At 41.2% G+C, this 25593-nt stretch overlaps 1 protein-coding gene and 1 long non-coding RNA gene across 2 annotated transcripts; both read left to right on the forward strand.

The window, feature by feature from the left end:
- Positions 1–285: 285 nt before the first annotated feature.
- On the forward strand, positions 286–23611 carry LOC147348289 (uncharacterized). The gene is made up of 2 exons (XR_015151359.1): positions 286–967; positions 16857–23611. It is a non-coding gene; the product is annotated as an uncharacterized LOC147348289 (long non-coding RNA).
- LOC147348290 (thymosin beta-4-like) lies at positions 16130–21166 on the forward strand. The gene has a single exon (XM_086367019.1). It carries the CDS (start codon positions 16472–16474, stop codon positions 16724–16726), a length of 255 nt encoding a protein of 84 aa, XP_086223145.1. The 5' UTR covers positions 16130–16471; the 3' UTR covers positions 16727–21166.
- Positions 23612–25593: the final 1982 nt, after the last annotated feature.

A 25593-nucleotide genomic window follows, 5' to 3' on the forward strand; every position in this document is an offset into this window, starting at 1 on the left:
TCACATCCTGTCGCCATGGCTGAGGAAAGAAAGGAAATTGTCTCTGTTTTTGGCTGTCTCCTTTGAATGAGTACACCTCTTCCAGAAACCTCCCAGCAAACCTTGCCTCACTTCTCATTGACCATCAGTTGCCCCTACCTGCATATATCACTCGGAGAAGCAATGGCACCCCACTCCAGTACTCTTGCCTGGAAAATCCCATGGATGGAGGAGCCTGGTAGGCTGCAGTCCATGGGGTCGCTAGGAGTCGGACATGACTTGAGCGACTTCACTTTCACTTTTCACTTTCATGCATTGCAGAAGGAAATGGCAGCCCACTCCAGTGTTCTTGCCTGGAGAATCCCAGGGACGGGGGAGCCTGGTGGGCTGCCATCTCTGGGGTCGCACAGAGTCAGACACAACTGAAGCTACTTAACAGCAGCAGCAGCAGCAGCATATATCGCTGGAAGGTGAATGAGATTCCTCTCTGACAAATCAAGTCTGTTGTTGGAGCTGGTGAGACGGGATGTGTCCTCTGAAGCATGGAGTTGCCTGTACAGTTGGATTGCTAAAAATTTCACGGTTCTATTAGAATGCAAAAGAGGGAAATGTTGCTGATTACATGAACATCAGTGTCTGGTGTATTTATTCTGCATATTCGAGAGGGACTAGATAGGTTTCTCTGGGAAATGACTGAGAAGGGCAGTAAGGAGAAAGGTTAGTGATATGGAGTTCTGATAGGACTGTTCTCCTTGTCCCCTGCCCTCTAATAAATTCTTCCTTGTTTCCAGCATTGCTTTTGCAGAAACTGGCAAAGGACTGAATTTCTCATCTGGATTAACAAAGGGTAACAGAACACACGTGGAAGCTGAGGCTATAGGAGAGATGGGAACGTGGCAGAAGACATTGGGAGGGCAATGTAATTGTGAGTTAAAGCTGAGGTTGTCTAAATCTCAGATGAAGACAAGTCTCATCAGCAGCCATGCAGGTAACAAGAGGACAGCTGTGGACTTTAGGGTTTTTTTTTTTTTTTTTTGGCTGTGACTGGTCTTAATTGTGGCCCATGGGATCTTCAGTCTTTGTTGTGGCATATGAGATCTTTAGTTTTGGCACGTGGAATCTTCAGTCTTCATTGGGGCATGCAAACTCTTAATTGCATCAGGTAAGATCTAGTTCCGTGCCCAGGGATTGAACATGCGTTGGGAGCATGGAGTCTTAGCCACTTGACTTGATCCACTTCCCTGGATCACCAGGGAAATTCCAGAAATTGAAAGTAACACTAAGGAAAACACCTTAGTGTTTTTAAGGAGGAGGCTTAGGATTTGTGGAAATCTTTGGGTAGTTTTAATGTGCCATTTACTAACTACAAGATACATGTTGATTCTCCACCACTACTTTAATAAAATAAGACACAAAAGTGAAGAAATTTAAGGTTGTCCAGGAGGGTGAATTTCCAAAGGTCTGGATGGGAGCTGTGGCTAAGTTGAGTGTAATTTACCCCCTAGGAACTAATGCAGTGATGTTCTTCTGTTGAGGAAATTTCAATGCTGAACACTTCCAATGGTCATCCAGTGAAGTGGTGACAAACCCAGAGTTCTCTCCAGACAAATGTCCCAAAGGCTTTGATGTGCCTGTGAGTGACCAAAGCATGTTCCTTGGGAGGTTCTGTGATGTAGAGGTTAAAAGTATGGTTTCTGAGGTCAGAGAGTCCCGGGTTCCAAGTTCCACTCTACTTCCAGCTCTTTGACCTTGGGTGGCTAACACAACCTCTTTAATCTCATCATGTATCCTCTAGTAGGGTCATTATACAGTTTCTAAGAGGTATTTAAAGTAAAAGCACTACAGCGTTCCTGGATGGTAAAAAGTACTTAATAAATTCCAGCTGCTCTTGTTACTATAATTTAGTTTATAATACAGTAGCTGCAGTGGTAGAAACAGAGATGCACTTTGTGGATTACATAAGGGTGAATAAAGTCACACACACAGCACAGTGGAAGAAGACACCCTCAGACAACTTTCTAAGAAGACTCCATTGTCAGCTGTCTAGCGTGGTTGGAAGCCAAAATAGAGGACATAGTGCCCTTCTTGGGAAGAGGAGCTCTGCTTTTAGAGATACTTGACATTTTTTGGTGTGGGATTTTAATGAGCACACATGGTGATTTTTGTCGCTATGCATTTAGCTAAATGTATTTTAAACAATTCCTAAGAATTTATTCAAGTAAAACTTCTATATGTGTCTAGATGAAAAGGTTGATCTGCCCCTCATTCATTCGTTCATTCATTCTCTATCTGTCTACCTATCTCTGTCCATCCATAAATTCATCCATCCTTTTATCTATCTCTGGCACTGAGTAATGTCCATGGTTTATAAATGAGAAAGAATTTCCTGACCTCACATTCCTTGCAAACTATGAGGGAGAAATGCAAGATACTGAACATTAGGGTTAAAGTATTCATGGAGTGCTTGAAAGCAGCATAGGAGGGTATTCATTCCAGATTTGCCGTGGGCCTAGAGGCTTGGCATGCTCCTCAGAGAAAGCTGCAGTTCATTGCTCTTCAGAGTGTGGTCCTTGAAGTCAGCACCTCATCATCACCTGGGAGCTTGGAAGAAATGCAACATCTTAGACCCCACTCCTGATCTTTTGAATCAGAATCTGCATTTTGACAAGACCCTCAAGCAATGTGATGCCCATTAAAGTTTGTAAAAGATTTCTATGAGTTATTCATCAGGGTGCATGCATGCTCAGTCATATCCACCTTTTTGCGACCCCATGGACTATAGTCTGCCAGCCTCCTCTTGGCCATGGAATTTTTCAGGCAAGAATACCGGAGTGGGTTACCATTTTCTTCTTCCAGGGGATCTTTCCAACCCAGAGATTGAATCACATTTCTTCCATCCCCTGCATTGGCAGGTAAAAAAAAATTTTTTTTAACCACTAGTGCCACCTGGGGAGCCCTATAGTACCTTGGTCAGGGGCAACCCTGTAGGCGGTCTTGTCAGTAATGGTCAGATCCTTAATCTAATAGGGTATGGCATGCCATGAAAAGATGTTCATTAGGGAGGTGGTGTGGTCACATTTGTTCTTTGTTTTATTTTCAGTATTTGTATGTTAGTATTTAATATATTTCTTTTCTAGTTGAAGTATGGTTGACATACATTAGTCTTAAGTGTACAACAAAGTCACAACTGGACAGCAATCTTGATTTCAGCTTGTGTTTCCAAATCGGGAAAGGAGTACATCAAGGCTATATATTGTCACCCTGCTTATTTAACTTATATACAGAGTACATCATGTGAAATGCTGGGCTGGATGAAGCACAAACTGAAATCAAGATTGCTGGGAGAAATACCAATAACCTCAGATATGCAGGTGACACCACCCTTCTGGAAGAAAGTGAAGAACTAAAGAGCCTCTTAATGAAAGTGAAAGAGGAGAGTGAAAAAGGTGGCTTAAAACTCAACATTCAAAAAACTAAGATCATGGCATCCTGTCCCATCACTTCTTGGCAAATAGATGGGGAAACAGTGGAAACAGTGAGAGACTTTATTTTTGGGGCTCCAAAGTCAATGCAGATGGTGACTGCAACCATGAAATTAAAAGATGCTTGCTCCTTGGAACAAAAGTTATGACAGCATATTAAAAAGCAGGGTCATTACTTTGCTGACAAAGGTCCGTCTAGTCAAAGCCATGGTTTTTCCAGTAGTCATGTATGAATGTGAGTTGGTCTAAGCCCCAAAGAATTGTTGCTTTTGAACTGTGATGTTGGAAAAGACTCTTGAGAGTCCCTTGGACAGCAAGGAGATCCAACCATTCCATCCTAAAGGAAATCATTCCTGACTATTCATTGGAAGGACCGATGCTGAGGCTGAAACTCCAATACTTTGGCCACCTGATGTGAAGAACTGATTCATTGGAAAAGACCCTGATGCTGGGAAAGATTGAAGGTGGGAGGAGAAGGGGATGACAGAGGATGAGATGGTTGGATGGCATCACCGACTCAATGGACATGAGTTTGAGCAAGCTCCAGGAGTTGGTGATGGACAGGGAACCCAGGCATGCTGCAGTCCATGGGGTTGCAAGAGTCGGACATGATTGAGAGACTGAACTGAACTGATATATTACAAACAGATCACCGCAATAAGTCTAGTAGCCGTTTGTCACCACATAAAGTTATTACAGTGTTATTGACTTTATTTCCTATCTGCACATCACGTGGTTGTGACCCATTTGCTTTAAATATGAAGTTTTATTCTAGGCCCATTCATGTTATCAAAAATGGCGAAATTTCATTCTTTTAAATGACTGAAGAATATTCCATTGTATATATACTGCATCTTTCTTATCCATTCACTTATCAGTGGATATTTAGAGTGCTTCCACTTCTTGGCAGTTGTAAATAGTGCTGCAGTGAACATAGGGGGGCCTCTCTCTCTTCTAGTTAGTGTGTCTATTTTCTTCAGACAGATACCCAGAAGTGAAATTGCTATATAATACGGTAAAGTTCGATGTTTAGTTTTTCAAGAAATCTCCACACTGTTCTCCCTAGTGGCTACATATATTTACATTCTTAGCAAAAGTGCACAAAGATGCCCTGTTTTACATATACTTGCTAACACTTATATGTTGTCTTCTTAAAAAATATGTTGTCATTTTACTGATAGCCATTCTGATTTTCCTGATGATTAGTGATCCTGATAATCCTTTCAGGTCTCTCTTGATCATCTTTGTGTCTTCCTTTGAAAAATGTCTATTCAGATCCTCTGCCTCCTTTTTAATAGGATTTTTTGATATTGATTTATATGAGTTATTTGTGTATTTTCAATATTAACTGCTTCTTGAATGTATCATTTACAAGTATCTTCCATTCAGGAGGTTGCCTTTTTGTTTTGTTGATAGCCTCTTTCCCTGTGCAGAACTTTTTCTGTTTAATTTGATCCTACTTGTTAAGTTTTGTTTTTGTTGTCCTTGCCTGAGAAGGCATATCAAAAATATTGCTGAGATCTGTGTCAAAGAACATGTTGCCTGTATTTTCTTCTAGGATTTTGAAGGTTTCATTTTATATTTAAGTTTTTGATCCATTTTGAGTTTATTTTTTATATATAATGCCAGAAAGTGGTCCAGTTTCAGTCTTTTGCATCTGTCCAACTTTCTCTACACCATATATTAAAGAGACTCTTCCCTCACTGTATGGTTTTAGCACCTTCTCATAAATTAATTGACCATGTAAATGTGGGTTTATTTCTGGGCTTTCTATTCTGTTCCAATGATCTGTGTCTGTTTTGGTGCCAATACTACAGTTTTATTATTATATCTTTGTCATATAGCTTGAAATCAGGCAGCATACTTCTAGCTTTGTTCTTCTAAAGATTTCTATGATTATTAAGGGTATTTTATGGTTCCATACAAATTTTAGAATTATTTGTTCCAGTTGTATTAAAAAATACAATTGGTATTTTGATAGGGATTGCCTTGAATCTGTAGATTGCTATGTGTAGTATAGACATTTTAAACATGAGTTTGAACTTTGGGAGTTGGTGATGGACAGGGAGGCCTGGCATGCTGCAGTCCATGGGGTCACAAAGAGCTGGACATGACTGAACGACTGAGCTGAATTGAACTGAATTGATTTCTAGTATCCTCATTTTTTAACATTATTTTTTTCTTTTCTGCTACTACAGTTGGGTGATTTTAACTACCCCATCTTCCACATTGCTCATTGGTTTTTCTGCATCCTCTAATATACTATTGGTTCCTTATAGAGTATCTTTCGTTTCGCTTATTGCATTCTTTAGATCAGATTAAAAAATACTTTTTAATCTCTTTGTTGATGTTCTCACTGAGTTTAGCGAACATCTTTGTGACTATGTGAATTCTTTGTTTCATAAATTGGTTATCTCCATTTTATTTAGTTCTTTTTCTGAGGTCTTTGTCTTATCCTTTCATTTGCAAGGTTTTCCTTTGTCTTCTCACTTTGCCTAACTCTCTGTGTTTCTATGTATTAGGTATATTACCTACAATTTCCTAGTCTTGAAAGAGTGGCCTAAAATAGAGTGTGTCCTGTGGGGCCCGTTGGCATAATACCTCTTGGTCACCAGAGCCGGCGCTCCAGGGGTGGCCCTTGTGTTTGCCTCTCCAGTGTGGTTTAGCCACAATTGCTGTGGGGACACTGGTGGGTGGGGTTGGTCCCCAGGCAAGGTGGCTGCAAACTCAGCCTTGACTGATACAGGTTTATGAAGTGTATCTTGCTTTGCTTCATGAGGTAGTAAGTCTGGTCTTTCGGTGTGCTGAGTTGGCGCTCTGCACACGACTCTGAGGTGAACAAAAGGCATATCCCCTTTCCAGCCCACTTGTACCTCAGATGCCACCACATCTGTTCTTTCTGCCTAAAGTTCTGTGCATAATTGAAATGCAAATAATGGCTAAGATTATTTTGCTGTGATGCGTTAGGTACTCTGCTAAGCAGTGTAACATCTTGTAAATCCTCACAAAAGCCTTGCCGGAAAGGTACTATATTAATACTTACATTTTACAGATGAGGAAACTGAAAGCCAGAGTGAAATACTGGATTTGACCTCGGGCCATCTACAGATGCCATGGCTTTTGTAGTCTATGAGACTTCGACTTGCTAGTCACTTCTCCATGCGACTGAGTTTTATCAGCTGTGTGACTGAGATGTAGTTTTGATAGGTAGAGGGAATTACTGGGTACAGAGCTCTGTGTGCTCTGAAAAGCAGAGGTACTTAAGATCAAGAAAGAGGAATGTGATAGTATAGTGATGATGAATTCTTATTCTTTCCTGAAAAATGGAGCAAAAAGAACCTTCCCATGCCTCAATTTGTGACATTGTTCATCTTTTGCTTATTTGATGATGTTAACTCTGTTTTAAAATTCTCTCAACACATCAAGCTTCCCTATTTATTATTTATTATGATTTTAACCTGTGCTGTACCTCTCTTTGGAAATGATCCTTCTTTTCTCTTCCTTTTCCTTACCCAGTCAGGGTATCTTTTCTCAGGGAGAGTAAAAGTCCTCAGGGAAGATTGTTCGCACCTGCTAACCTAGGTAACATGACCCTGTCATCACCTTTCAGAATACTTTTGCTTCTCTGCCATGCAACACTGATGGTGGGTCTGTGTGAAGGAGACCGGCAGGGGGCGTAATACTTAAAAACAAAAAAGTGGTAATACAAGATAAAGGGAAAGGGGGCGTCTTGGTCATTCAGGACATCAGGAATGTACCAACCCTTGGGCAAAACTGAAAATTCTGGACTAGATAAAGAGTTCATCAGAAAGCACAGGATAAGTAAGGCAGTGGAAAAGAAACACAAACTGGATTTTTTAGGCTTCCCTGCTGTGATGCAATCCTCAGACATCTGTCCTGGCCAAAGCGTTCATCTTCTTCATCCAGAGATGGATGCTGGAGTTGGAAAACCAGATGGAAATAGATCAATTCTTAGGAGCTCTGTCCCTGGAAGAGTGAAGAGCACACCTCCAGAGGTGTCTCTGCAGCCCCTTTCTGTTTCACCTTTTCTTAGAGGGCAGCTTGGTTGCATCCTTTTTGTTTCTGTGACTTAGAGAGAGTATCTGTGGCTTTCTGGATCATTTTCCTACCCATCATTATTTGCTCAGAGTGCTGACTGATCAAGAGAAAAATACTAAAACCCAATTTTTGTGCTAGGAATATGACTCAAAAATGGCAGTTTGTGTGTTATTTGATATTAGGTTCTGCCCTTACATTACATATTCCTTACAAATAACCTTTTGTAAACTGGAACCACTGACTGTCAATTTTATGAGATACACTGCTCAGAAGTCTTTTGAGCATGCCACCATTTAAAAAAATTTTCTGATCTGTCTTACTGAGTTTAGTTTTAGGTTGTGATTGAAACTCTTAATTAATCTCTGCCAACATGGAGATGTGGAAAGGAACTCAGCAGAAAAGCAATTAAAGGACTCTCTCTGATTGTTTTTCCCATTAACCAAGTCTATTGAAATCACTAAGCCAGCTGTGGAGAGTCTATTTAATAACTTTCTTTTCATTTCCTGATTTCTTACTCAGTTTCTCCTGCACTCCTCATTCCTGGGCAGCCTGGCTTCATTGTTTGCTATTTCCGCCCATATGCTACTTTAAAATAATCACATGTGGATTTATGTTAAAGTCTGCCTTTAGAATTGATTTCCTTGGCCAGCAGTTATCATTGATGGAAACCAGTATAACAGAAGACTGGGATAAATGATGAAGGGAGATAAGAAATACATCTTCCCCTCTCCAGCATACAGTTCAATAAGGTACTGAAATTATAAATTTTATTATATATATGTTTTTTTTTTTTTAATTAAAGATAATCTTTGCCCAAAAAGGGCCCTCGCATGGTGAGGCACAAGAGGGCAGTGTTACGTTAAATTACATTAAATTAAACTTCATGAAGATGCGATTAGTTGTGGAAACATGAGGGTATTAGATGAATCATGATGCTGGAAATGAGACTTTGGTGCTAATGGCAGTGAGAACTTGAATAATGCAAGAGGAGAGATCGGAATCCATCTCCCAGTGCTCAGGTCCACTGGCCATGCTCCATGGTATCAGCTAGTAGATTAATCTGAGAGGAGATGGGAAACTGGTCCTCTGCAACTTAGCCATAGCAGGGACTTTGCAGGCCATGCTAACTCTTGAATCTATTTTTAATTACCCTTGGGTTTTTAAAAGTCATGCTTATCTTTTTAATTTGATTTTGCCTTAGAGAGCTCTGGAGAGACAGCGTACAGCCAAGAAAAAGCTGGGGGGTGGGGAAGATTGACATGACAAGAAACTTTATTATTGCAAAGGTTTGTATCCCAGTATTCTGGAGTCAGTGGACTTCAGGCCTTCTTGTAACCTTATGGGCTGCTGAATATTTGACCTAAATATTTGACTCCAAAGCCAAGAAGTGTTCGTGTTTCAACTTCTATAAGGTGGTAGCCAAGGGATATGATTGTCCTTCAACGAAGCAGACTTCCTTGTCTTTGCTTTGTGCTCAGTTGCCAGCCTCTTTTTCTTTTAGTAACTTCTGCATCTCCTCTGGATATCATGACTGTGTCTTCCTCCCACAGCATTGTTCCTCCCACCCCTGGTTGATTCCTCCACAAGACGTTGCTCTGTGTCTTGCGCCTCATTTCCACATGTATAGAAACTGGTTAAAAATAAAACTGTAAAACTTACATGTGAAATAAAATCAGCAAATGACCATAATGACAAGTGAACTTGCTTTTTAATAAATGGTAAATAAATGCTTGTCACTATGGTTCTACCAATCTATGACATGAATGATACTGAAAATGAGTCCAACTTCTCAGAATGTTAAGGTATCTTCAACATCAAAATACCCTTAGGCTTCTATTTTTTTCAAATTGTAGAGAGATTTACTAAAATTAGGTCGACTCCACACCTGAAACTAACACAACATTGTAAATCAACTATCAGGAATCAGTTCAGTCGCTCAGTCGTATCCAACTCTTTGCAACCCCATAGACTGCAGCATGCCAGGAAATCAACTATACTCCAATAAAAATAAATTAGATTAACTGTATAAATGCATTTAGCATTCAAGCTCAGATACCTTTGCAAGTGAAAGGTAATGCTATTAATAACTACATCAGGACAACAGGAATAAAGCTGGACTATCATAACCGAATCAGGATGTATGGTCATGCTAATAAAATGTACATGCTTTGTTGAAGCAATAAATTCAGATTTGAAATGCAAGGAGACTGTCAAGTGAAGCTTTATGACATGAGCATGCAGTGAGAAATGATTGCAGAAGTTGTGAAGAGGAAAATAAAACAATTGGATTTCCCCAATTATTTTAGAATAGAAGCTCTATTTTTATGCTTTTTGTTATCACTGTCTCCAGTACACAAGCAAGAAAACCATGCCCATCTCAAGACCTCAGTTCCAATACCTTAGAATTTACTAATGTCTTCTGGAGCTCTTTCGTTCAGGCCAGTTTTCATAGCACTGAAATCTGGGTGGGGAGTTTTCCTTTAGTTTCTTAATACCTGTTGAGTGATGTTTGCAGGTCCTGTTTGGGATGTAGCTGGGCCTGGGAAGAGGGTAACCTTCAAATATCCCCTGTTCAGGGTAAGACCACCGGAACCCTCTTTCCTGGTGCCACAGCCTTTTTTCTGCATTACATTCTGATTGCATTGTCCTTTTGGAACAAAGAAATCTGTCTCATTCATCATTGTCAACAATCTGTGAGGACAGTGCCTGGCACATAATGCAATGCCCTTGAATTAAAGAGGGAAATAAAACAAAGGCTTCAACCCCTTAAAAAGTTAAAAAGGAAAGGGCTACGCAACACAGGTAGATGTTCCTACCAAGTTCCTACCAAGGAATACAGAAACATTTATTGAGCTCTGACTCTGTGCCAGGCCTTGCTAAGGTCTTTATATTTTGATTTCATTTAATCTTTACAACAGTCTTAGTCCTAATTTATAGATGGAGAAATTGAGGCTCAGAGATTTTAGATAAGTAGCCATATGACCTCTAAGTCAACTTAGACAAAGGCAAAGGTTTCAGACACAGTTGCTGAAAGAATTGCTGAGTATTCCTCATATACATGAGGTGTGGACTCTCAAAGGTGAGTGAGGGCCATTGCTATGCTGTGCATGACAGGGAGCCATCATTAACCAGAAACTCTGTGATCCTTTCCTTCTAATAAAGACCTAAAAAATCCATCATGCCACTTACCTCGTCTTCCTCTGCTCTCAGAGAATCTTTGTTCCAGTCAGTATGGATTCCAGGTGACTTCTCCACTTTTAAACGATTTCTCCTTGGAGAGGTCACTTGAGCTACTTAAAAAAAAATCCAATACTGACCTTTCAAGTACCACTTGCCGCAACAAGTAATGCTTGTGGAGTTGGTGCAATGGGTTTTGAGTGGTTAAGAAAGATTTCCTCTAAGTGGTAGAAAGAAGCAGTTTACTTCTCTAGTTGGTACTGCTGGTGAATTCCAGTTGCCTGTGACAACCTCTCCATGGAAACTTCCTCAAGGCCAGGTACATTTGCCCCATTTCTTTGTCTCACTGTTAGATTTAATAGGCAGTGATCTGCCTTCCAAAGTGCTGGTTGCTCACACCCCCCTGCTGAGTCACAAGCAGCCAGCTAATAGGGCAGATTCTAGTTTTTTTGCAAAGGTTCTTGCCAGCTCCTTAGACACCATTCTGCAATATATTTTTGGCAGATAACAATGAAGGAAATACAGGAGTTGGAATGGTTACTTCAATACGATATTTAACAGCACAGATATCGTAAAAGAATGAGCACAATGTGTTTGGTATTGGGCCACAACGAAATCGATTCTTTGAAACAATAACATCAGTATTTTTAGCCTGCTCTGAGTGTGTGCTTTTGAAACCCACTATTTAGGAGGGGTCTATGCCACCTCAAGCGAAGAGCTGACTCATTGGAAAAGACCCTGATGCTGAGAGGGATTGGGGGCAGGACGAGAAGGGGACGACAGAGGATGAGATGGCTGGATGGCATCACCAACCCGATGCACATGAGTTTGGGTGAACTCTGGGAGTTGGTGATGGACAGGGAGGCCTGGCATGCTGCAATTCATGGGGTCTCAAAGAGTCAGACATGACTGAGCGACTGAACTGAACTGAACTGAACTGAGGAGTTAAGATTTTATGGTTAAAGCTTCCTGTTATTTAGAGGATGAAGTGTTGATTTTCCTGTACAACATACATTCTCTTCCCCCTCAGGATGAGCTAGCTGCTGTAACAAACAGCCCCTCAGTCCTATTAAATGCTTACCTGCATGTCCACTGTGCTTTGACTGGGGCTTGTTCTCAAACAGTCTCTCAGAGACCCAAGTTGAGGGAGGTTTCATCTTAACATATGCTTCCTTGATCACTGCAATAGTCAGGTGGGAACAAGCACAATCACAAATAGGCCCCCACAGGTTCTTCCAGAAGCAACACTAGGTTACATTTCTAGGCCAAAGCAAGTCATTTGTCCACATCTAAATTCAAAGAGGACGGGAGGTACAAACTCATCCAATTCCCTGAAGTCAGAAAGCTAAAAATACTTGATGAATAGCACTCCATGCCTTCTTTTTTCAACAAACTTTTTATTATGAAAATGTCTACAGGAAAAAGTTGGCTTGGATCAGCTGCCCTTTTTGGATCAACTGATATTGCAGGGAAATCTGGAAATACTTTCTTTCATATGACCAGGGAAGGTAGTGGACACCATGGTTGACCACTCACAGAATAGGTGGTCATGGTTGTGGATCCCAATTCCAGAATTGAGGATACTAGGCAAAGGAAAGCACCTGGGTCCTCTCCATCCACCTACATAGTAAAAAAAAAAAAAAAAAAAAGGTAGATGAATGAATGCCAGGCTGGATGAATCACAAGTCGGAATCAAGATTGCCCAGAGAAATGTCAACAACCTCGGATATGCCGATGATACCACTCTAATGGCATGAAGAGGAGCTAAAGTGCCTCTTGATGAGGGTGAAAGAGGAGGGGGAAAAAGCTGGCTTGAAATTCAACATGAAAAAACAAAAATCACGGCATCCAGTCCAATCACTTCATGGCAAACAGATGAGAAAAAAATGGAAGCAGTGACAGATTTTATTTTTTGGTGGGGGGGGCTCCAAAATCACTGTGGATGGTGACTGCAGCCATGAAATTAAAAGATGCTTGCTCCTTGAAAGGAAAGTTATGACAAACCTAGACAATGTATTAAAAAGCAGAGACATCACTTTGCTGACAAAGGTCTGTATAGTCAAAGCTATGGTTTTTCCAGCTTTTTCTCACAGATGTGAGAGTTGGACCATAAAGAAGGGTGAGCACTGAAGAATTGATGCTTTTGAATTGTGGTGCTTGAGAAGACTCTTGAGAATCCTTTGGACTGCAAGGAGATCAAACCAGTCAATCCTAAAGGAAATCAATCCTGCATAGTCATTGGACAGACTGGTGCTAAAGCTCCAATACTTTGGCCACCTGATGTGAAGAGCTGACTCATTGGGGAAGACTCTGATGCTGGGGGAGATTGAAGGCAGGAGGAGATAAGAACAGAGGATGAGATGGTTGGATGGCATCACTGACTCAATGGACATGAATTTGAGCAAACTCCGGGAAATAGTGGAGGACACAGGAGCCTGGATCCTGCAGTCCATGAGGTTGCAGAGTTGGACATGACTTCATGATTGAACAACAGCAAGAAATTTTAAGTGTCCTAATGCCTGTATGAGACCCTGAGGGATTGTTCAGCTCACTCAGGATAGGGCAAGGTCAGAAGTGCTAAGTAGGGTAAGAGAGAGAGAGTTGAAGGGTGTTACTTTTCAGATGAAGGAACTATTCCCTACAGCCAGGGGGAATTAGCTATGACTTTTCAGAGGTACTATTAACTTGATAATGAAATGCGCACAATACTGGCACTTAAAAGACTAGAGTTTGATTCTTGGCTGCTCTAGTTATCAGCTGTGTAACACTGGCACTGTCTAAACTCACTGTCTCCAAAATGGGAGTATGATAGTTTGTGCCTCCTCAGGACATGGCCTGGAAAAGAGGCACATTTTTAGTATAAGGCCCGCTGCTGCTGCTGCTAAGTTGCTTCAGTCGTGTCCAACTCTGTGCGACCCCAGAGACGGCAACCCACCAGGCTCCCCCGTCCCTTGGATTCTCCGGGCAAGAACACTGGAGTGTGTTGCCATTTCCTTCTCCAATACATGAAAGTGAAAAGTGAAAGTGAAGTCGCTCAGTCGTGTCCGACTCTTCGTGACCCCATGGACTGCAGCCTACCAGGCTCCTCCATCCATGGGATTTTCCAGGCAAGAGTACTGGAGTGGGGTGCCATTGCCTTCTCCGAGTATATGGCCTAGCATGAAACAAAAGCTCAATGAATGGCAGATGTCATTGTTTTATTGTTTTTAGAGCTTTGTTTGAAAAGTTCCACCTGGAAAAGAAATGTGACATCCTTAATGACATTTGTGAATGTGCTAAGGATACAGAAAGATGGTGTGACTATAAAGACACCAGCGTTAGTTCTGTGGAAATGGTGGAGGAAGGGGGGTCTCTGTTTTTGTGTGATGGGCAGTAGCCTCATGGTGGGTGGCAGCTGCATTGTGTCATAGCCAGTTGTGTGCCCAGAACTTTGTGTTTCCTATTGAAGAGGATAAAGAGACAACTAAGGAAAAATAGACATGAATTATAGGGGAAACGGCACTGAGTCTGTTTTGGATTAGTGGCAATGAAATGGGTGGAAAACATTTGGTTGTTTGATCATAAGAAGAGCTATTTAAGAAGTCCCAGGTTTATATGTTCTCCAGAATGCTGCTTCTAGTAATAATGCCAGGGGAGTCATGTAGTGTAGGAAAGAAGTTGTAGGTTGGACTCAAAAGAATTAGTTTTAGTCTTAAGCTATCAGGTTCTGGTATGGGAACCTGGCCAGGCTCACCTCGAATTGTCAGCCTCTATTTCCTCATCTGCAAGTTAGGGTGATGCTCTGTCTTCCTTGCAAGGTTATTAGGGGGAAAATCAAGTAACACAACAAATTAAGAGTCGTTAGCACTGCAGGGCAGTGTAAGTGTTGGCCTCAGGGTTCAAGAGACGTGTCTGGTTACGTCAACACAGCTTAGGATTCCCTATCATAATGTGGAACTTTTATAACTAGGGTGACTGCCCAAGCCTGGAATCCATAGCCCTGTCTTTAGGGAATGACTTGTTTTCTTCTTTTTTTAATCATTTAAAAAAATGTTTTTTAAACTGAAGTGCAGTTGATTTATAATGTTGTGTTAATTACTGTTATACAGCAAAGTGATTCAATTATACATATGTACATTCTTTTTTCTTTAAATTATTTTCCATTACGGTTTATCATAGGATATTGAATATAATTCCTCATGCTATACAGGAGGACCTTGTTGTTTATCCATTCTATATATAAAAGCTTATATCTATTAACCCCCACTCCCTCTCCTTTGGCAATCACTGCTGCTGCTGCTACTGCTGCTAAGTTGCTTCAGTCATGTCCGACTCTGTGTGACCCCACAGATGGCAGCCTACCAGGCTCCACCGTCCCTAGGATTCTCCAGGCAAGAATACTGGAGTGGGTTGCCATTTCCTTCTCCAATGCATGAAAAGGAAAAGTGAAAGTGAAGTCGCTCAGTCATGCCGACTCTCAGCGACCCCGTGGACTGCAGCCCACCAGGCTCCTCCATCCATGGGAATCACAGATCTGTTCTTTATGTCCATGATTCTGTTTCTGTTTCATAGTTAAGTTCACTTGTCTTAGATTCCACCTGTTAGTGGTATCATATGGTATTTGTCTTTCCCTTTCTGACTTACTTCACTTAATATGATAATCTCTAGGTTCATCCAGGTTGCTGCAGATGGCATTATTTCATTCTTTTTTATAGTTCAGTAGTAGAGAATGTGGAGAAGGCAACGGCACCCCACTCCAGTACTCTTGCCTGGAAAATCCCATGGACAGAGGAGCCTGGTAGGCTGCAGTCCGTGGGGTCACGAAGAGTCGGACACGACTGAATGACTTCACTTTAACTTTTCACTTTCCTGCATTGGAGAAGGAAATGGCAACCCACTCCAGTGTTCTTGCCTGGAGAATTCCAGGGACGGCGGAGCCTGGTGGGCTGCCGTCTATGGGGTCACACAGAGTTGGACACGACTGAAGCGACTTAGCAGCAGCAGCAGCAGCAGCAGTAGCAGTAGAGAATGAGTTGTTGTCTATAAGGGTATTTCAGTGTTGTGTTTTTTTGTTTGTTTGTTTTGATGAAAATCTAACAAAAGCAATACATGCATCTTCTGGATCATCTGTTTCTCCTTATAACCAAGTATTGCCACTCAATACCAAGGCCTACATTTGCATTGGTGTTTATGACTCTTTTGGAGCCAAGAAGAACTACTTCATCTCAGGCTAAAGAGTAAAGGCAGAACTTCCACAAAAATTCTTAATACATGCCAAGGGAGGGCCACATAATATCATGGCACACTGTATGAACAGTTCAAGTAAATTTGCAAGTGGTGATTTAGGGTCAGCAAGCAGCAGTATCTCTCTGACCATTGTTCATATTCTGTTTCATAGATAAGTTCATTTGTGCCGAATTTTGCTTAGATTTAGTCTTTAATTTTTATAGTCACATAAAATTAATAAGTAAAAGAAGTGTTTGCCTGATTTTATATTGGCACTTTATTAATATCGTAATAAAAATAGGAATTTCCCTGGCTGTCCAGTGGTTAGGACTCTGCGCTCCCAGTGCAGGGGGCATGGCTTTGATCCCGGGTCAGGGAACTAAGATCCCATAGGTCATATGGTGTGGCCAAAAACCACATATATAGGCACACACATAACAGTATAAAACTTATTTAAGTAAAGTTTAGGGATTGGTGTGATTTTATTTTTTTCATTTAAAAAGAATCACATTGTCTTGTTTGGGAAACAGTGATGTTGAATATAAAAGCTTGCATTTTAAAATAAGCACATGAAAAGATGTTCAACATCATTACTCACTGGGAAAATTCAAGTTAAAACCACATCAAGACTCTGCAGCTGCCACCACGGACTTGACTCACTCACAGCTTGCTTGGCTCCCTCTGCAGCCATGTCTTACAAGCCCGATACGGCTGAGATTGAGAAATTTGGTAAGTCGACGTTGAAGAAAGCAGAAATGCAAGAGAAAAATCCACTGCCTTCAAAAGAAATGATTGAAGAGGAGAGGCAAGCAGGCGAGTCGTGATGAAGTGTGCGCTGCCAGTATGCACTATATATTCCACAAGCATCGCCTTATTTTACTTCTTTTAGCTGTTCAGCTTTGTAATATGCAAAGAGATTGGATCAAGTTTAAATGACTGTGCTACCCTTTTCAGATCAAAGAATGGAGAAATACTGACAACGTAGGCCGCGCCTGCCTCTCCCACCTGTCTGCTTGCCTGGCAGGGAAGGAAAAGAACTTGCTTGGTGGTGAAGGAGAAAGCTGGATGGAACGAGAGTGAAATCTGGAGTAAAAAGCAAGCTGGTCCAGGCTGACTTGTGGGCTGTAAAATGCACTTTAATCAGAGTGCCATTTTTTTGTTGTTCAGATGATTTTAATTATTGGAATGTACAGGTTTTTAATATGCAAATAAAAAGTTGTAAAACCTGAAAAAAACCCACAACAAGGTATCACCACGTATCCATTACAATTGTTAAAATTAAAAAGACTAGCCTATACTAAGTGTGGATGAGAACATGTAGTCACCGGAACCCTGTAACACTGCTGGTAAGAATGTAAAGTGGTGCAGTCACCTTGGAAGGAAATCTGGCCATTCCTCAAAAAGTTAAATGCAGCTAATATATGACCTGGTCATCCCACTCCTGCATATTTATCCAAGAGATATGAAAGCATATATTCCCACAAAGATATTACATGATTGCTCTTTGCAGTGTATTTGTAGTTGTCTCAAACTGGAAACAATCCAGTGTTCATTAACAGGTGAATGGATGAACAAATTGTGGAATATTCATAAAATGGAATATCACTTAGGAAAAAAATAAGAGGGAACTATTGACACCCCCGATAATGTGGATGAATCTCAAAATTTATATGCTGAGTAAAAGTAGGCAGCTGAGAAGGTACATAGTCTATAATTCCATTTAAATATAACTCTCAAAAACCAAAGTATAGTGACAAAAAAACCACTGGTCGTGTAGGGTTAGGGTAGCGATCAGGAGAGAGGGATGATACAAGAGCATGAGAAAGCTTTTAGGGGAGGTGGAATCACTTTTTTGGATCATGATGATGATTTTTTAGATGTAGACATATTTCAAAACTCATCAAATCATCCCCTTTATGCGCAGTTAATTGTATGCCAGTTAGACCTCAATACAGCTGTTAAAGAAATAAAAAAGATGCACTGCTAAACCTTGCCTTCAGACTGTCTTGGTTTTGATCCCACCTTTGACTCTAGGGTGTACCTGATGGCTCAGATGGTAAAGAATCCACCTGCAATGTGGGAGACCTGGGTTCAATCCCTGGGTTGGGAAGAGTTTCTTGGAGGAGGGCATGGCAACCCACTCCAGTATTCTTGCCTGGGGAATCCTCATGCACAGAGGAGCCTGTGCATGCTCCTGGGCTGCAATCAATGGGGTCATAAAGAGTTGGACATGGGTGTCTGACTCTTTGTGACCCCATGGACTGCATCATGCCAGGCCTCCCTGTCCATCACCAACTCCCGGAGTTCACTCAGACTCATGTCTATCGAGTCAGTGATGCCATCCAGCCATCTCATCCTCTGTCGTCCCCTTCTCCTTCTGCCCCCAATCCCTCCCAGCATCAGGGTCTTTTCCAATGAGTCAACTCTTCGCATGAGGTGGCCAAAATACTGGAGTTTCAGCTTTAGCATCATTCCTTCCAAAGAAATCCCAGGGCTGATCTCCTTCAGAATGGACTGGTTGGATCTCCTTGCAGGCCAAGGGACTCTCAAGAGTCTTCTCAAACACCACAGTTCAAAAGCATCAATTCTTCAGCACTCAGCTTTCTTTACAGTCCAACTTTCACATCCATACATCACTACTGGGAAAACCATAGCTTTGACTAGATGGACCTTTGTTGGCAAAGTAATGTCTCTGCTTATTAATATGCTGTTGGTTGGTCATAGCTTTTCTTCCAAGGAGCAAGTGTGTTTTAATTTCATGGCAGCAGTCATCATCTGCAGTGATTTTAGAGCCCCCCAAAATAAAGTCTGTCACTGTTTGCATTGTTTCCCCATCTATTCACCATTAAGTGAAGCTGTCTTAGCTGCAAGCTGTTTGACTCTTGGACAATTGGTTAATTTTTGAGTGTCACGTGAAATGGGTATGATAATACCTACCCTAGTAGGTTATCTTAGATCAAGTGAAATATATGTGCCTTCTAACAAAGGACTTGCTTCTTAGTAAATACCCAGTAAGTAGCAATCGTACTTCAGTGGTATTCTACTTGAGAGAAAGCAATCTAGGCCATATGTCTACATAAATATTTTCTTTTTCCTGGAGATCATAGTATATTCTCTCTATTTATGACCTATGACAACTTCTATATAAATGTGCTACCACTTCCTTGTATGTAGCGGTACTAACAACAAAAATGCCCATTGCCTAGGGTACATCCTACATCTGCAAAATTAGAATCTATATGGGTGAAAACCCGGCAGCAGTATTTTAACAGCTTTGAACTGAATCAGATATATGGGGAAGTTAAAGAAAGAGGACTCTGAGGCTGTGCTCCTCTCAATGTGATCCCCAGACCAGCAGCGCCACTTCACATGGGAGCATCTTAGAAATATAGCAGCTCAGGCCTAAACCCAGATCTGCTAAATCAGAAGCTGTGTTTGATTTATTCCAAACCTCAGGTTGATTTGTGTGCACCTTAAAGATGGAGGAGCAACAGGAGTCGTCGTCTCAGAGGGTCCTTCCTTCTTTCAAATGCTGTGCCAAATTTTTTGAGTATGATGTAACATGATATCTCATTTTAAATCTTGTTGGGAGGAATCACAGAGACCGGAAGATAATACCTCTGAGAGAAAGGCAGTTCAGAGAAATGTTTGCTAGAGGAGGTGCTTACTTCCCAGAACAGAAGGCTCTCCATCAGACCTGTATAAAATGATAATATGGGATGACTGGGGACAAATTGACCTCGATAGAAACTCAGCATTTATATACTTAGCAAATGGCTCTATTTATATGGTTCATTTTCAGACACTTTCCAAATGTTGCAATTAACACAAAAAATTTTTCTTTCAGGAATCTGGTTTGATGGGCCACTATTTCAGTTCAATTATAATCAATTGAACTAAAATTGTATGCTGGGTTTTGCTGAACTGTCTTATTTAATTTAACCCTCATGTTAACCCTATGAAACACTTACCATTGGTTAACCCATTTTTATAATGGAAGGAAACATGGTTTTGAGTTCTTGGTGATTTGCCCTAGATCCCATCCAGCTAGAAGCTGGCAGCATGGGGATTTGAACCCATGTCTGTAAAGATCAGAACTTGTTTGTGTGCCGAGGCTAGTTGGGCAAAGAGGAGAAGTGTTTGATTCTGGAGTTGGCCTGCTGGGGTTCGTGCCTGACTCACTGTTGAATGGAAGAATACATGAGTGGTTTTGCTGTATAACGTGACTGTGGGGTGGGGAAGAAGGTCCAGAACAGGAGGGAAGCATGTGGCAGTCAGCCTCTAACTCAGAAGGTTGGTGGTGGGGGACCGGCGACATAGAGTTGATAGGAAGGATGGAGTTGCGGGAGGATGGAGGTGTTGATCATGAAATGTACCTGTATCACGTCTTTGGCCAAATTAAGTGATACATGTAAGGTTTATATCTGGCGCATGGCCTGACATCTATTAGCACTTAAATGGTAACTATCTCTAGGCTCAAGGACAAATCTATTGTTACTGTTTTCTGTCAAACAAGAGTCTGTGCAGGAACCAGCTGCCTCATCTATTATTTCATTATCCTCCTTTCCTAAAGGTGATTACTGCAAACTGGAAATCCCACACAGCTCCATCCTAAAGGTCTATTTCAAAGATTACAAAATAATTCTTTGCAATTTCTCTCCTATATTATCTTCTTTAGTAATCTAACTTGATTTTTAATATTACTTAATTTAAAATATCTTAAATAAGAAATTGATTTTTTGTGAAAAAACAGAAAGCACATTTAAGCAAAAATATAAAACATATAACTCTAATCTTTTGTTCTTTAATATTTAGGTAATTGGCAATATCTTACCATTATAAAGAGGCTTTCATGGTGGCTCAGACAGTAGAGAATCTGCCTGAGACCCAGGTTCAAATCCGTGGGTTGGGAGGATCCCCTAGAGAAGGAAATGGCAACCCACTCCAGTATCTTTGCCTGGAGAATTCCATGGACAGAGAAGCCTGGCAGGTTGCAAAGAGCTGGACACAACTGAGCAACTAACATTTTCACACTTTCACTTTTTCCATTATAAATAATGCTGATATGACCATCCTTGTTTGCAAATCTTTGTGCATATCCTTTATTATTTCATTAAGATATATTTCGCAAGAAGAACCAACAAAGGTATTTGTCACCAGTGCTGGTTGTGATTTCCAGCCCTAGATTCAGGGTATAAGCCCCTAGAAACTTAGGTCTGTCACTAAGAAGAGAGACTTGCTAAGTGGAGAAAATTTGCCCTTCCTAATTTACATGTAGCTTCCCCTGAGATTGAGCCTGCTCTGGTGTGTTTCAGAGGTAACATTTCAAAATAATTAGGTGGGGAACTCACCTAATAAAAATCCCTGAGGACAGCATTTTCAATTCTGCAGATCTTTCCCCCAGGGTTTTCCTCTATCAGTTCAGTTCAGTTCAGTCCCTCGGTCATGTCCGACTCTTTGCGATCCCATGAATCGCAGCTCGCCAGGCCTCCCTGTCCATCACCAACTCCCGGAGTTCACTCAGACTCATGTCTATCGAGTCAGTGATGCCATCCAGCCATCTCATCCTCTGTCGTCCCCTTCTCCTTCTGCCCCCAATCCCTCCCAGCATCAGGGTCTTTTCCAATGAGTCAACTCTTCGCATGAGGTGGCCAAAATACTGGAGTTTCAGCTTTAGCATCATTCCTTCCAAAGAAATCCCAGGGCTGATCTCCTTCAGAATGGACTGGTTGGATCTCCTTGCAGGCCAAGGGACTCTCAAGAGTCTTCTCCAACACCATAGTTCAAAAGCATCAATTCTTCGGCACACAGCCTTCTTCACAGTCCAACTCTCCCATCCATACATGATGTGAGAAAAACCATAGCCTTGACTAGACGAACCTTTGTTGGCAAAGTAATGTCTCTGCTTTTCAATATGTTATCTAGGTTGGTCATAACTGTCCTTCCAAGGAGTAAGCGTCTTTTAATTTCATGGCTGCAGTCACTATCTGTAGTGATTTTGGAGCCCAAAACAATAAAGTCTGACACTGTTTCCACTGTTTCTCCATCTATTTCCCATGAAGTGATGGGACCAGATGCCATGATCTTTGTTTTCTGAATGTTGAGTTTTAAGCCAACTTTTTCACTCTCCACTTTCACTTTCATCAAGAGGCTTTTTAGTTCCTCTTCACTTTCTGCCATAAGAGTGGTGTCATCTGCATATCTAAGGTTATTGATATTTCTCCCAGCAATCTTGATTCCAGCTTGTGTTTCTTCCAGTCCAGCGTTTCTTATGACGTACTCAGCATATAAGTTAAATAAGCAGGGTGACAATATATAGCCTTGACGTACTCCTTTTCCTATTTGGAACCAGTCTAACCCAAGGTCTGAAATGCCAATAGGAATGGTAATCTCTCTGTTTAGTATAACACTTTCTTCACTCCTCAGGAGAACTCAAAGTACTATTTTAGGTACTTTTAGCACAGTCTGAATTCTGGAAAATTGCATCACTTTACCATCAACAAAGCCAAAATAGTTCAAATTGGTCATTCCAATGAACAGAGCATCGGTATGAACAGAAACCATATCTAAAGTAACCAATCATACTTATTGGAACAAAATATTTTCCCTGAAAGCAAAGTAAAAATTAGAAAGAAAAGCAATTCTTTTTACTAGGACAAGGAAGGATATAGAAGAACACTGCAGGGATTCACGGGGGGACAAAAAAACCTCATCTCCATGTATCAAAATAAAGTAATCACTGATGGATGAGTTTCCTATGAGCTGAGAAAAGGAACCCTGAATCATTTGTGCTGCCTTCCCATTACTTATGAAAAGAGAGAGGGGCAAAGATGTGGCTGCTGACATGGAAATGAAGGATTTAAAATGTTCTCCAACTGACTTCCAGGGGAATTCCACAGCCTGTTCGCCTCCACATATCCAGTTTTATGGCCCCAAATGGACCTCGAGCCTCAAGACTCAGCTCCCATATCTTTTTTCAAGACTTTCCTCTGTCCAACAAAAAAGGGAGGTGATCTAACCACATAGCAAGACAAAAATTTCTGTTCTTCTCAGACTCTTGTTTATAGTACTTGGCTTGCTGAAATGTTTATCATGTGATCTTTGTAAAATATTTACATGGAAAACCTTAAGCTAAAAATGTGTTCAAGTTGGCAACCAATTTTTTTTTGTTAAATGGGAAGACTTATATAGGCACTTGACCAAAGAGAACAATCAATATTTGAAAATATTTGAAAGGTGCCCAACATTGTAATTACAACAGTAACACAAATGAAAACCACCATGAAATTGCCACTAAAAATCGATGAAAATGGCAAAAATTGTATATCAGAAATCTGAAAGTGTGTATGGATATCTAATGCCTTCATAATTCAACACTAACATGTTAACTATCCCAAAGGAAACGTTCGTATCTACACTGAGAGGCAGATAGGAAAATGTTCATAGAACGTTATTCCAATGTTGTGGCCACTAAACCCTAAATCAACAATACAGTTGATAATTAAATTATTATATTTACACAGAAATCCCAAACTACAAACTACCGTCTATGCAACAACATGGATAAATCTCAGAGATGTTGGCAAAACAAGCTGACATGGAATAAATACCGTGTGATTCCATTATATAATATTCAAAACAGGCCAAACTGATCGAAGATGTAGGTCAGGATGGTGGCTACCTCTCATGGAGGAGGAGTAGTGATTGGTGGAGAGACAGGGGAGAGGCTTCTAGAATGCTGATCAAGTTCTAGTTCTTTCTTGATTCCATGGGTATGAACAGTTCGAAAAATTCACCAAGCCACACAGCACGCAGGAAACGTTTCTACATGTAGGTTATACTTCAACGAACTGGTTTACTTTAAAACAAGATCAGAAGGGAGATGCCTAATAAATATGCAGCTCAGCTCTTTTTATGGGGTGAGGATAAGAACTGTAGTTGATTCCAGGACAACAGTTTTTATAATTGTATCTTATTCTGCTCACCAAGTGTGGGCTAAAAACTTGTGGGTAAACAAGTTATGCTAAATTGAATCTAGTTCTTTAAGGCGATCTTGTGCCAAATAATTTTGAGAAGGTCCTTGCTCTCTAATTCATCTTGTCTGTGAATTAAGAAATTTATTCATTAAGCATGTATGTCTCCAGAGAGGTACACCTATAATGCTTCAAATATGGGTCATTTGTAGTTGTTTTATTTAAGCTATAAGCTGTATTCTCAAACAGCATCTACATTCCCTGGTGGCCCTGATCTGCCTGCAGTGCAGGAGATGCAGATTCGATCCCTGGATCGGGAAGATCCCCTGGAGAAGGAAATGGTTACTCACTTCAGTATTCTTGCCTGGGAAATGCCCTGGACAGGGGAGCCTGGCAGGCTACGAATCCATGGGGTCATGAAGAGTCAGCTATGACTGAGCAACTAACACTTTTTCTCACTACTATATTTGATTCCTAGGGCTGCCATTACAAAGTACTACAAACTGGATAGCTTAAAACAACAGAAATGTGTTCTCTCACAGTTTTGGAGATCAGAAGTCTGGAATGGCTGTGTCAGTAGGGCTACATGCCTGACAAGGCTTTAGAGGGGAATCCTGGTCTCATCTAGGTTCTGGCGGCTACTGGCATTTCTTGGCTTATGGCATCATAACTCCAGGTTTCACCCCTGCATCTGCACAGGGCCTTGCTCTCTGGGTTACTCTGTGTTCTCTCTTCTTCTTTAAAAGAGAAAGGGCCACCCTAAATTCTAGATGATTTTTATCTTTATTTTAGATTCTTAACTAGTGACATCAGCAGAAGATCCTATTTCCAGGTAGGTCACATGCTGAGGTTCTGGGTGCATATGAATTTGGGAGAACCGAGACCAATTTTAATGGACTCAGCCTACCCACAATCCTGTACTCCATGCTCTTGGCTTCATGGCCTGGAAGCTGTCAGGAGCTCCATCTCCCCGAACACTGATTTCCCTTTCAGTAATTCAACAAATATTTTTGAGCCTCTGCTACATGCCTGACATTACCCCAGACGTAGAAGATCAAGAACATGGCAAGTAATGTTAGGAAGTGACTAGGTGCCAAGATTTTTATCATTTAATCCTCTGCACAATTCTATCATTTTATAGATGTTGCAACTGTGGTGACACAAATTGTTTAAGTAACTTTCTCAAGCTTAAACAATTATCATGTGATTAAGCTCAGGTCTGTCTGCTCCTAAGGGCATATTCCTGTTCTTCTTCTTTAAATTGGCTGCCTTGGGTCTTAGTTGTGGCATGTGGGCCCTTTCATTGTAGCACACAGATTCAGTTGTGGTGCACAGGCTTAGTTGCCTGTGGGCTATTTTGAAATAGCTTAGTTCCCTGCTGCTACTGCTGCTAAGTCACTTCAGTCGTGTCTGACTCTGTGCGACCCCATAGACGGCAGCCCACCAGGCTCCCCCATCCCTGGGATTCTCCAGGCAAGAACACTGGAGTGGGTTGCCATTTCCTTTCCAGGGATCAAAACCACACATCCTGCAAGGTAGATTCTTAACCACTGGACCACCGGGGAAGTTCCTACCTGTTTTCAGACACCTGTTTTATACTACATGGCACTGAACATTAATTGCATACTCAATTTGGGTCAAGGCCCTGAATTAGACAGTGGGCCATGGAAACAAATGAAACACATGCCCTGCCTCTGGGAAGCTCATGACCTAAATTC

This window comes from Bos grunniens, chromosome 22, assembly GCF_055505025.1.
Source record: "Bos grunniens cultivar Pamir isolate PY7600 chromosome 22, Bosgru_T2T1.0, whole genome shotgun sequence".
Classification (NCBI taxonomy): domain Eukaryota; kingdom Metazoa; phylum Chordata; class Mammalia; order Artiodactyla; family Bovidae; genus Bos; species Bos grunniens.

Excerpts from the sequence above, each read along its gene's own strand:
- LOC147348290 (XM_086367019.1), top strand. The coding sequence starts at position 16,472 with ATGAAAAGATGTTCAACATCATTACTCACTGGGAAAATTCAAGTTAAA.